The 12,890-nt window shown below is 36.1% G+C and overlaps 1 protein-coding gene across 2 annotated transcripts in view; it reads right to left on the reverse strand.

The window, feature by feature from the left end:
* Positions 1–11,742, reverse strand: part of LOC149085433 (trafficking protein particle complex subunit 13) — a 103,097-nt gene extending 91,355 nt beyond the window's left edge. Inside the window, exon 1 of one of the 2 annotated variants that reach the window (XM_089233432.1) lies at positions 11,611–11,742. In XM_089233432.1, coding sequence (XP_089089558.1) covers positions 11,611–11,650 — 40 coding nt within the window. In that variant the 5' untranslated portion in view covers positions 11,651–11,742. The remainder of the gene's footprint in view (positions 1–11,610) is intronic. The other variant, XM_089233431.1, reaches the window with a different exon arrangement.
* Positions 11,743–12,890: the final 1,148 nt, after the last annotated feature.

Raw genomic sequence — 12,890 nt, forward strand, 5'->3', positions numbered from 1 at the left:
AACAATAATCACCTATATAATGATATTGCTCTCTGGTCGTGATGCACTTTTCATAGCATTAATATGTTCTATCTAAGAAATGATAACTCTTTCATAATTATGTTTCTTTGGTCCCTTTAATATTGTTACATAGGTAGTTTACTATATATTCATGAATAAGAATTACTTGAATGAATACATATTTGTTACCACTTTATTCTATTTTGAGCTGGTAAATATCAATAAACTATATGCATTAAGTCAGTAATTCCTAATCTTTTTTCCCTTCCCGCACCCCCAGAGCAATGTGATTTACCTTCCCGCACACCCTTCGATAATATGTTTTTATCTGTTAGAAAATTCAAGTTTTTCTTCTGCAATTGATTACATTAGTTATCCAATAATTAATTTCTATGAATTATTTTACTTATTGTTTAATGTTTTTTCTGCTATGGCCAATATTTTTTTACTTTTTTTTTAATTAATGCAAAAACAAAACTAAAAAAAACATTATTTTTTAACATTTTTTTGAGATTTGGAAAAAAAAGGTAAATTGAATAGCGGTTCTTCACTTATTGATTCCAGCTGCAATAACTATAATCTAATATTTCTTTGACAATTGACTGAATTTTTTGACGTTTTTCCTGAGTCATGTATGTTCACGACAGCATCAAATCTAAGCACAACATACTAATAACACAAGGTACCAATGTGAACAAACCACAAAAAAAGGTTAGGTAAATAATGGTATTTTTTCTCAACACAAATTAGAAAACAAGCATGATTCGCTAATCGAAAAAGAAACTTTTACAACAAAAAATTTGTATGACGCATTTCTGTGAGCAGAAATCAAAATACTGGTATGATTCATATTTTTTTAGGGATTGAAAAATTCACTTTTTGTCATCATTTTAATTTTCCTGAATAATCAATCACCATGTTGCAGTTTTTTTTCCTCTCGCACCCCCCAAAATGCTTTCTGCACTCATAGGGGTGTGAGCACCCCAGGTTGAGAACCACTGCATTAAGTTAACAAAATCGGTATTAGCAGCCAAAATTACGGAGCACAAAACAAAATTTAAAAAAAACTCTTTCAAGTTTGCAGTTTTGAAATGTCTAAACTTCAGTATTTTTAGTGCACACAGTAAAATTCTTAGCATCAAACTAGGCAAAGTTTAGGCCATTCCAAGGGGTTATCTTTCTTGTCTGTATGAATGAAGCAAAGAAATAAACTGACGTCATATAGGGAATGGTCATATTGCCCATGAACCTGTTTGGATTGTGTATATATACAGTAAAATTATAAAAGAGATTATAATTTAGAGAAAATTATAAAAAAAAACCTCAAAGATTGTCTTAAGACATTCCATAGCCAGCATTCAGTGGAATATATTCAACTTCTGGGCAGTTAGACCATAGTCTGGGATATTTACATCCTGATATTTTGTCCATATCTGTATAGATTTCTATATTTCATCCAATTGTGAAACTGTCTATCTCAGCTTTTTGAGGGTTAGTCTCTTTTTTTAGTGCTTCTCACTGTTTCACAAAATTTACTTTAAATTTTAGACAGCATCCATTAAACTATTTTCTATAAAACCTACACTAGGGTATCTGGCAACACCAGAGAAGAACAGTATTACTGGGCAGATGATGGCAACACCCAGGTGGAACATACAACAAGAACGGACACGTGGTCCCACCCTCCATGAACGAGAATGTTTCTATTTTGTTTTTTAGAGTTAAATTAATTATGTAACTTTGATATAATAAAACAAATATATCACATTTCTGGAAAGGAGGCAATAAACAAACAAGATGATGCCCAAACAACATAAACTGCCACGAGTGGACCAGAACAAAACAGCAATCTCATGCGATCTAACCAAATTTCATTTTGGCGAATTTTTTTTTTAGAAATAGCTATTACATTCATCGTTTAGAATTACAAATTTTACAAATCACGGATGATGCCGATATACGTGATCTTATTCTTTGATGCATGGGACCCTATCTTTTAAAACTGGTGAACGGCAAAACGTAGGAAGAAATCAAGTATTTTTTGCTCTCCTACCACAAGCTAGCTACGAACATACACGCGGGAAGAACAAAGTTTTACACTGCGATATCAGCACAGTGAAGAAACAGTCAAGGAATATGTATCAGCTCAGTGAACTGCAAATTCAAAACAAATCTGGACGAATGTCTACAGGACGAACTCATTCTGGGAATCAACAACTCACAAATTCAAAATTTTTTATTCCGTGAGCATGCTGACAAAGCTGCGAAACTCAGCAAAGTTGAGAAATCAGCTACCAATTACAAATCCACTTTATTGAACAGAGAAGCTGCCAAAGCCCAAACATGTGTTCGCTACAACACAACCATCAACGATAACACAGCAAAATTGAAAGGTAAACAAGCTGAAAGAGATCATGATGATGCCGGAAAAGACCATTGCAGAAAGTGTGTGAAATCTGGAAATAATGAGTTCGTAAATAACATTTTTTGTGCCAGTCAAGATGATAAAAGGTATGAAATTGAGGCCTTAGTGAACAAATGTGATGTCAAATTTCCGCATGACATTGGGTTAGGTAAATCACTCATCCCAGAAGTTTTTAATAAAAAATTCGGGAAACTAAGAAGACTAAGTCAAAACAATTGTTGCATACCCTGACCAACCTATTGCTACACTGTGATGCAAAAGTGAACATTACAATCGGTACAAAAACAGAAACATGTGTCATCACAGTGGTACCTGGAAAGAGTGTTCCTATACTGGGAAAAGATCTCATGAAGGTGTTCAACATTGAACCGATGTACTCTGTAAACACTGTAGTTTCAGATCTGACAGAAACTGTGTTACAAATCCTCAAGGAATATCCCAACATTTTTGATCAGTCGCACATGGGAATGATCCCATGTGCAACGTCTTCAATAGCTTTGAAGTCAACATCAAGCTTAGTGAGAATGTGGTGTCTAAAATTGTGAAAGAGTGACCCGTTCTTTATGCCTTGTGTTGCTGCAGACAGAGAAATTGACAGAACTGGTACAAAACGGAACATTAGAATAAGTGGACGCAAACAATGAAATTGTTGAATGGGCTTCTCCTGTAGTTTATTTCGCAAAGAAAAACAGACAAATTTGTCTACATGTGGGAATTTCACAAATCCACAGTAAATACTTGCATGATAGCTGAGTCATATCCATATCCAATATTTGAGGATGCTGTTGCAAAGTTGAATGGCGGTGTAGAGTTTAGTCATCGATTTGAAGGATGCATTTCTTCAAGTCAACAAATGTTCACAGAAGTATCTGGTAATTTCAACACATTATTACCAATACACCAGCATGCCGTTTGGAATATCATGTGCTCCAATTATTACTAATTGATGAATCAGTTCCTTGTTGAAATGGAGGGAGAAACCTGGTTCCAGGATATTGCAGTTGACAGATCCAACAGAACAGAATACTTATCAAGACTTGCAAATGTTTCATATTTTTCAAAAGGTAGGCTTGAAGATGCAAGTCAGAATTACAGCTGTTCAAGTCAGAAATAAAATTCTCGGGCACAGAATAAACAAAAACTGTATTCTGCCTGATAATAACAGAATAAGTGCTTGCACCAATAAATGTTCCAGAACTAAGATGTTTTTAGGTTCAGTGAACTACTACAGTAGATTTGTTAAGAACTTGCAAATTTTTTGTGCACCCCTACACAAACTTCTGCAAAAGAACAAAAGTTGGAAATGGAGCAAAGTTCATCAACAGTTCTTTGAAAACATCCGAGAACAAATATCATCTAATATACTGCTATTGCATTTTGATCCGGTAAAACCAATCAAATACAAATACAATGCCACAACAGGCAAAATGCCCAACGAGGAGGCTTAGAAAAAGATGCCCATAAAAATATGGATGTCATATATTTCAAAAGTACAGCAACCCAATTAAAAATGCAATTAACAAAAATTATAAACAATATATACACATGATAAATATCATACAATGCCCATATAGAATACTTACGGTTGTCTTATTCTAAGCATGGATAGCTTCTCGATTTACCCCAACATGTTTATCATATTTCTTTTTAAACGAGCCAATTGTGTTACAATTTACTACCTCCGGGGGTAAGCTATACCATTTATTAACAACCCTATTAGAGTAAAATTCCCTGCGACACCATAACCTTGCATTGTCCCTCACCAATCGATACTGGTGTCCCCTTGTAAAAGCAGTCAATTGGCATTGTTCATGGTCCATCCTATCCATTCCACTGAAAATTTTGAACACTTCGATCATATCTCCTAGCCACCTGCGTTCATCCAATGAAAACATATTCAAAAAATGAAGTCTCTCTTCATAACTCAAGCCCCGTGTGCCAATAAGGACACGCGTAGCTCTTCTCTGCACCACTTCAACCAAGTCTATGTCCCTCTGTAGGTATGGTCTCCGAAACCTTACAGCATACTCCAGTCCAGAACGAACTAAGCCTCGAAAAAGCAGAAGAATGACTTTAGGAGAACGCGAAGAGACCTTTTTGAAAATGAGACCAAGCATTCTATTCGCTTTTTTGACCACCGCTGAACAATGTTCAGAAAGCCTAAGCCGCTCGTCAATGAGAATTCCCAAATCAGTGACCCTAGTTGCATCCGGGATAGTGACACCATTCAACTCGTAAGAGAACCATGGGTTGTTCGAACCAAAATGAGCGACTATGCACTTATCAACGCTAAACGTCATGCTCCATTCATTTGCCCATGCTGCAATGCTGCTGTTTAGACTGGTCTGAAGCGACTCCCTATCGCTTTGATTCCCGATTACCCCCATTAGCTTCACATCATCTGCGAATTTGCTAGTAATCCCATCGATACCCTGATCGAGTTTATTGATAAAAAGTGAAAAAAGTATGGGGCCAAGGACACTTCCTTGAGGAACTCCAATTGTGACGTCTGTCCAACCAGAGAATTCCCCGTTCACCATAACTCGTTGCGACCTATCTCTGAACCACAATTCTATCCAATTCAGCAAGTTGCCCCCAATTCCAATCTCGTGTAAACGCTTCAAGAGTTTACCATGTTGGACCCGATCGAATGCCTTCTGGAAATCAAGGTAAACAGCATCTACATTTTTGCTCTTACTCAAAGCCTTAGTCATAGAAGCCGTGATCAAAGAAGCAAAGGAGGTTAGTTACACATGACTTCCCCTTCCTGAACCCATGCTGATTATCCGACAATACATTATTCTTGTCTATCCACTTCACAAACTGCCTTTTAATGATAATTTCCATTATTTTCGAGAGGGAGCTCGTAAAACTCACTGGACGATTATTGGACACAGCTTCTCTACTACCCTTCTTAAATATCTGAACAACATTAGCAAGTTTCCAATCCCCTGGGACGATACCCTCAGCAACACTACTCCCGTATATCTGTGCGACTGGACCCAACAATTCATTAGCACATTCCCTGAGGACCCTGGGATAGATATCATCTGGTTCTGGTGCTTTGCTTGCACATACATTTCTTAGAAGATTTAGGACCTCCACGTCTTCTACTTGAATATCGTTGAGGGTTTTATTACCCCATGCAACACCTGTATATCGAATATCATTATCTCCATTAAAAACCGACGAGAAAAAGTCATTGAAAGCATTACACATGCCTACATTGCTCTCTAACCTAGAGCCTCACATCGAGAGGGGACCAACCATCCCCTTACATCCATTATTGACGTATTGAAAAAATGATTTTGGGTCAGAGCCAATGTTATCTGCCAACCTAGATTCAACTTCCTTTTTACTATCCCTTATCGCTTTCTTCAACAGTCTCCTTTTATCAGTAAGCAATGATAGGTCACCTCGTCCACTTTTATACTCTCTGAATGCTCTTTTCTTTTCAAGATAAAGGTTCCGCACGCTATCCGTGAACCATAGGGGGTGCGATGTACAAACATGCTTTTTCGAACAAAGGGTATGACGTCGTGCAAAACAGAGGACAGTTTCATACTAAATTCTACCCATTGACTTACCATCCCTACTGATTCTGACCGGTCTTTGAAAACTTCCGCTAACCTTCCTCTCAAAACATCAAAGTTAGTTCTCTGAAAACAAGGAACCAGTCTTTTGTTATCAACCTTACCCGAGGAAAAGTTACAGTGAAATCTGATGATACGATGATCACTGGAAGAAAACTCTTTCCCCACCAAAACATGTTCAACAAGATCCTCAGAACTAGTAAGAACTAAATCCAAAATAGCAGTGCCCCTAGTGGCCTCTGATACATGCTGATACAAAAAATTTTCGAGCACCAACTTAAGAAAGTCTCTTTCATACTGATCTCTAGATGAAAGGTTCTCCCAATCAATACCTGGGTAATTGAAATCCCCCAGTATGAGAACCCTCTTACGCTTACACATGTAGGAAATTTCATCATGCAATTTGGCGATGTAGTTTTGATCCCTATTCGGTGGATTGTAACAAACCCGAACAATAAATTTATGACGTCTTTTGTTCTCAAGCTCAACCCATATAGTTTCAATATAACTTTTCTGCACGTTACACTCTCTAGCCTTCAAACAGGATTTCACGTATATCAACACTCCACCCCCTTTCCTACCAGATCTATTTCTCAAAAAAGTATCGTATCCTGAGATGTGTAAGAAAGATTCATCCCCATCGTTTGCCCAAGATTCTGTAATGGCTATAAGATCCAGGCCCTCCACAACTATCATAGTTTCTAAAAAATCTTTCTTATTACCCAAGCTCCTGGCATTTATTAACATGCATTTTAATTTTCCCGGTGATTTAGTGTCAATCGAGAAGCCATCCAAGTCAGAGGTGGGTAATCAGTACTGTTGTGATTATCATTAACTAACCCGCATTCCAGACTATGTGGTCTGGGAGTAAAAAATCTGACCTAAGACTATCGTAAACCTCCCAGACCCCCCTCTTATTTAGATGGATCCCATCGAACGAAGCCACCTATCGGTAAATGCGGGAAGCTCCAAGAATGTGACCCCAAGTGAGGAGCAAATATCCTTCAAGCCTATATTGAATTGGTGGATCCTATTCCTATACCCCCTACTACCCCTGGGCAGCACTGCAATCACTGCAACATCTGAACCCCCCTCCCTAGCCGATAATAGTAAATCCCGGTACTCTGACAGAGACTCACTAATATTCGCTCCTACCTGATTTGTTCCCACCCGCAAGGGCAACTTTCTGCGATGAAGACGTCTCAAACGTTGCCAATCTCCCCCCCCCCCCAAGAAGACAACAACGCTCGAAACCCCGAAAATCCCTACACACTCGGTTCCCAAGTTCCCTAACCATAGAATCGCTGATGATTAAACCCCTATCACTACCCCCCTCTACCTCATCCACAACCACCCATTCGCCCTCAAAACTGTCGTTGTTTGTGGAGATTGCTTCTTCATCAACAGGCGGCTCGACGACCAGAGGCTCCGTAATGTCTTGTGATGCTTCAACCAAGGTTTGGGAACTGTGATCCAACATTGTGTTGATGGTGAGCTGAAAATGATTATTGCTGCTTCTTCCAGAACTCTCAACCAGGTTAAAAAGAACTATTCCAGTATTAATTGAGAGGCCTTAGCCATTATGTTTGGACAACAAAAGTTTTACAAGAATCTGATAGGCAATCACTTAACTATACAAAGTGACCATAAATTGCTCTTATGTATTCTTGGTAATGATAAGGAAGTACCTCATTTGGCTGCTTCAAGATTAACAAATGGGCTATCATTCTGAGTGCTTTTGATTATGAAATCGAACATCTGCCTGGCAAAGAAATGTGTGTTTCTGATGCATTGTCTCGACTACCTTTGCCTGAAAAAAGCATCAGTGATTTTGAGAGCAGTGCAGCTTTTTACAGAATTGTGAACCACACAATAAACAAGCTCTTTCTAACACAAAAAATTCTCAAATTCCAAACAGACAAAGATTCAGTTCTAAGCAAAGTTATTCTATACACAGAATGTGGATGGACAGAGAAGAAAAAATTGGATAAGAACCTGTATCAATTTTATGAGAAACGACATGAACTGTCTTATGAACAAGGGATTTTAATGTTGAACAATTGCATTGTAATACCAAATAAGTTGAAGAACTGTGTGGAGAAAATTCATGAAAGTCATGTTGGCATTGTTTCAATGAAATCAGTGTCTCAAATGCCAGTATAGTAGCCATGCATTGACAATGACATAGAACATGTGGCTAAAACATGCTTGGACTATAACATAAACCATCTGAAAATTTGTAAATCACTGCTACAGGTGTCGAAAATGGAAATTTGACTTTTGTAGCAGCATTTATAAGTTTTGTAGCACTTTAAAATTTTGGCAGTAAATGAAATTCACAGTTTTTATATACATATATGCAGTAGCGTACACAGGATTACTTTTTACTTTGAAAAACAGTGTTATCTCAGCTCAGAAGGGGGGGGGGCGCCTTCCCTTACAAATACAGATTTCCTTTAGAAATTTTTTTTTTTAATTTTTAAATCATAGAAATTTTTTGACAGACTTCTTGATATTTATATTTTTACATTCTCTACAATATCAACAAATGAGAGGCTTGAGAGACATTGTAACATATAGTATTTCAGATTTCAAAAATAATTTGAAAATTTGTGTTTTTAGATTTAACTTGTAGACTTGGTAATCAATAATTAATAAAAATCACTACAGGAGAGAATTGAAACACTCATTAGAAAAGTGTGCTTTTGTACACTTTAGTTTCAAGCATTTTTGAATGTTTGGTCTTGCTAAATTCTGTTTTAAAATGAAGTGTTTCTTTTTGAGTTCGCTCTTGAGCATTACCTCAGTTTGATTCAATATACTTTGAGATAACTTCTTTTGCTGGGTCATTCTTAGAATATTTATTAGAAATTCTAAAAAAATTAATACAGTGATCAATAACTATAGACTTGAGTTATTTTTAACTTAGACCATAGTAAATTAAACTGTAGAATTAAATTGTTTTTAATTTAAACTATAGAAATAAAAACTACAGAATGATGATTAAACTATTAGAAATTTAATAGAATGATGATTAAACTATTAGAAATTTAATAGAATGATGATTAAACTATTAGAAATTTAATAGAATGATGATTAAACTATTAGAAATTTAATAGAATGATGATTAAACTATTAGAAATTTAATAGAATGATGATTAAACTATTAGAAATTTAATAGAATGATGATTAAACTATTAGAAATTTAATAGAATGATGATTAAACTATTAGAAATTTAATAGAATGATGATTAAACTATTAGAAATTTAATAGAATGATGATTAAACTATTAGAAATTTAATAGAATGATGATTAAACTATTAGAAATTTAATAGAATGATGATTAAACTATTAGAAATTTAATAGAATGGTTCTATTTTAAAAAAAATTCAATCCGAGTACATCTGTTTTCACTTATTTCATGACCCTTTTCTCATTTTGTTACTTTTCCAGGATTTCGTCACTTCTCCATGATTGTAGACACCCTGAATTTACAGACAGCTTTTGCGTCGCAACTATGACTCTGCCACAAAGCTGGGCTGGAAGAGATCTTGGCAACGGGATAAGTTCAGTGGCAAAGTTCTGGACTTCATTCATTCATGCGTTGCAGCTCCTGATGGTGAGACTATATCAGTCAAACTACATGTCCTCTATAAAAGAGGTCATTTCAGGGTCCATCGAGAATTCGGAATGGGGGGAACATGTAGCCAGGGACGCTGGAAGTCAAAAATGATTAGTGTTGCTCAAAGTATGTGAGTCATTTCTCTGTACAGGCCACGATATTTATATATATTTTCCACTGACCATACGTCCTTTTTTGAAGTAGTGTCTCCTGTTTTTTTGTTTCGAATCTATTTGATTCCAGCGATGACCCGTTCTTCAACCTACTTTTGCAGTAACTGTAAGATTTTTACCGCAGTAAAATGTAACAAACCTATGCAGGAGGGGGTATAGGGGTACCATGTCTGCCCCAAGACCATTGCCGTCTTAATGCATGGGCTCATCCGGGAAGGGCCAGGGGGCCTCAAGAGAATGTGGGCCTCATAAAAATGAGACCCAGTTAAAATTTTTGAGAATTTGCCAGGTGAGATGTCGGAAAAATTACTTGGCCCGGGGGCCCATGAAACTCTAAAGACAGCCCTGCCCAAGATGTTATGTTGAATTGTCAAAATTCATCATAACATTACATTAACTTAATCTTAAAATAGTTTTAATTGTAGAGAAGAAGAGAAGATTATTATATTGAATAGATTTTTGCCTTATGTTTTATTTGTACAGCGGAATCTTGCATAATTAATCATTTGATTATACCTATATTTAATTGCATATATTATGTTACATATAATAATAATAATAGTGAAAAGCAAAATCTATTCTATAGAAAGTTTAGGCCTTCAAGATTCAGGTGTACACGGTACTGCTGCCTTGGGACCCCAGATGAGAAACACGAGTCGAATTACAAAGGGTTGTAAGAGAGTGAAGGAGATGGTCATCGAGCCATATAAGGTAATGTTTGTTTTTCAGGGGGTGTGATTAAGGGTCCTTGGCGAGAAGAATTTCTCTGAAGGTCTTAACGGTCCCCTTAAGATTTTCCCCTTTCTCTGTTTTTTTTTTTGTACCCCCTGTCCCCCAACTTCCAATCACAAAATTATTGTTGCCCAGTTTCTTCTGAGCCCAACAACAAAAATTCTGTTTTTATATCGGAGTGACATTTAACATAAGCATGTAAGGTTATTTTGGGAGAAAAAGCAAAATGAAAAATATATGAAATTTTGAAGGATGTTTAGTGTTTTCTAATTGCCGCTCAAAAGGTTAAACAGCCTGTGGCACATTCACAGATCACTTAAGTGGCCTGCAACACAATTTTAAACCAATAAAGTGGCCCCACCCTTTCAAAAAGGTTTAGAACCCTTGCTACAGAGCATCTACATTAAGTCTGACTCTACTACAGCATTAAATGTTTGAAAGAATTCAGAAGTTACTTTGCAGTTGCAATCAAAATGGGACTAATAAAATTTCAAAGAAATATTCACTGTGTACACAAATCACTTTTCGTTGAAAGATAGTTATTCAGTGTAACTATAAAAATGCAGTAGTAAAAAATTTGGAAAGGAGAAAAATTTGTTAAAAACAAATTCTGTGTACTATATTGAAATTCCATTACAGTCTCTTCCTTTCAGCAGTCTGAAGAACTGATTGGTGTGATTGGGGCCTGGTTTCAGAATGTGGCCATTCGGCAGCACAATGCTGAAATCTCAATAAATTCTTTATCGTTTTCAAGAAAACTATTTATAATATCAGGGAGGGGAGGACGGAAGGAGGCTGCGATACTTCTATCAAACGTGAGAAAATGACAAGTATACGTTGAATTAAGTGTAAAATGTATAACTGTGTACCATACGTTGTATATACTATGAGTTTGGTCCCCGCCTTAAGAAACTTCTGGTGAGAACCTTGCTTTTTAGTGGGTGGTGTCAAACGAACTCAAGTGAACAATTTCATATCCTGAGTTGCTCTTTCACATCAACTCTGTTGGAGATTTGTTCAGATTTTGAGCAAAATAATAAATCACAAATTTCTAAAACATTAACCTTTCAGAGCAAGCAAATGTTCCTTTTCTTTTCCTTCCATCTTAGCTTTTCGTATGTCGAATGTAATACAACTTTTTAAGGACGAATACCTCTGGAAAAATTCGGTATTCTGCTTGATATGCCCGGCGAGAACTCCGCATTTTGTAAGTAGAGCTATAAATTGGGTAACCATACGTCCTGTATTTCCCAGGACAGTCCCGGCATTTTCTGTTTTTTTGGCTGTCCCGACTTTTTGACAAAAGTGTCCCGGTTTTTCCCGTATTTTGCACGAAGCCTACTTGAATTTTTATTCTTTATTGAAGTCAAAGATTGATATTATTTTTCAACTTATAAATTATATTATGATAATTACAACTATAAATGAGAATATTAATCTCCCACATTTGTCTTAGTGAACGTTTTTTTTCGTGGGATTCATTTTAATCCACTGCAATTAGCAGTAATGCTGCATTTCCCACCATTGGGATTTTTCCGTTATTTCAACAATATTTGGCAATTTTGTTCGGTTTTGGTGTCATTTTTGGCAATAATTGGCGATGTCCCGTATTTTCCCGTATTTCGAATCCTAATTTCCCGTATTTCTTTCGAGGAAATATGGTCACCCTAGCTATAAAACTACTCTGGCAATATTTTATGGAAAATACCAGAAATCCTCAAATGAATGCTGACCAAAATATAGTAATATAATTATTTGCGTTATTTATAATTATCGAAAAAAGATCTTAAAAAATTCATTTTTTTTAGTTTAATGTACACGTCAAAGAATTCGTTGCATCTTTCTCAATTGTTGACAGATTTCAGATTCTCCGATCTTCCGTAAAAAACATGATATGGATGCAATTATAATTTAACGTGTTGATAAATGTATATGAACAATTTGTCATTGAAAAGTTTTACATTTCCATTCAAACAAAATCGCAATTAAAAGTACTTAATTTATCTTGTGACAACCAATAACGAATAGACCTAGGGTAATTTTGAAACATCCTCTGAAGTAGGGTGACCATACGTCCCGTATTTCCCGGGACAGTCCCGGTATTTTCTCTTTTTTTGGCCGTCCCGACTTTTTGGCAAAAGTGTCCCGGTTTTTCCCGTATTTCACACGACACCTACTTGAATTTTTATTCTTTATTGAAGTCGAAGATTGAGATTATTTTTCAACTCGTAAATTATTTTATGATAGTTACAACTATATATGGGATATTAATCTCCCACATTTGCTTTGGTAAACGTTTTTTTTTTCGTGGAATACATTTTAATCCACTGCAATTTGCAGTAAT

Source organism: Pholcus phalangioides, unplaced genomic scaffold (assembly GCF_987345545.1).
Source record: "Pholcus phalangioides strain wild (caught in Gottingen) unplaced genomic scaffold, Ppha-v1.0 ptg000007l_1, whole genome shotgun sequence".
NCBI lineage: Eukaryota > Metazoa > Arthropoda > Arachnida > Araneae > Pholcidae > Pholcus > Pholcus phalangioides.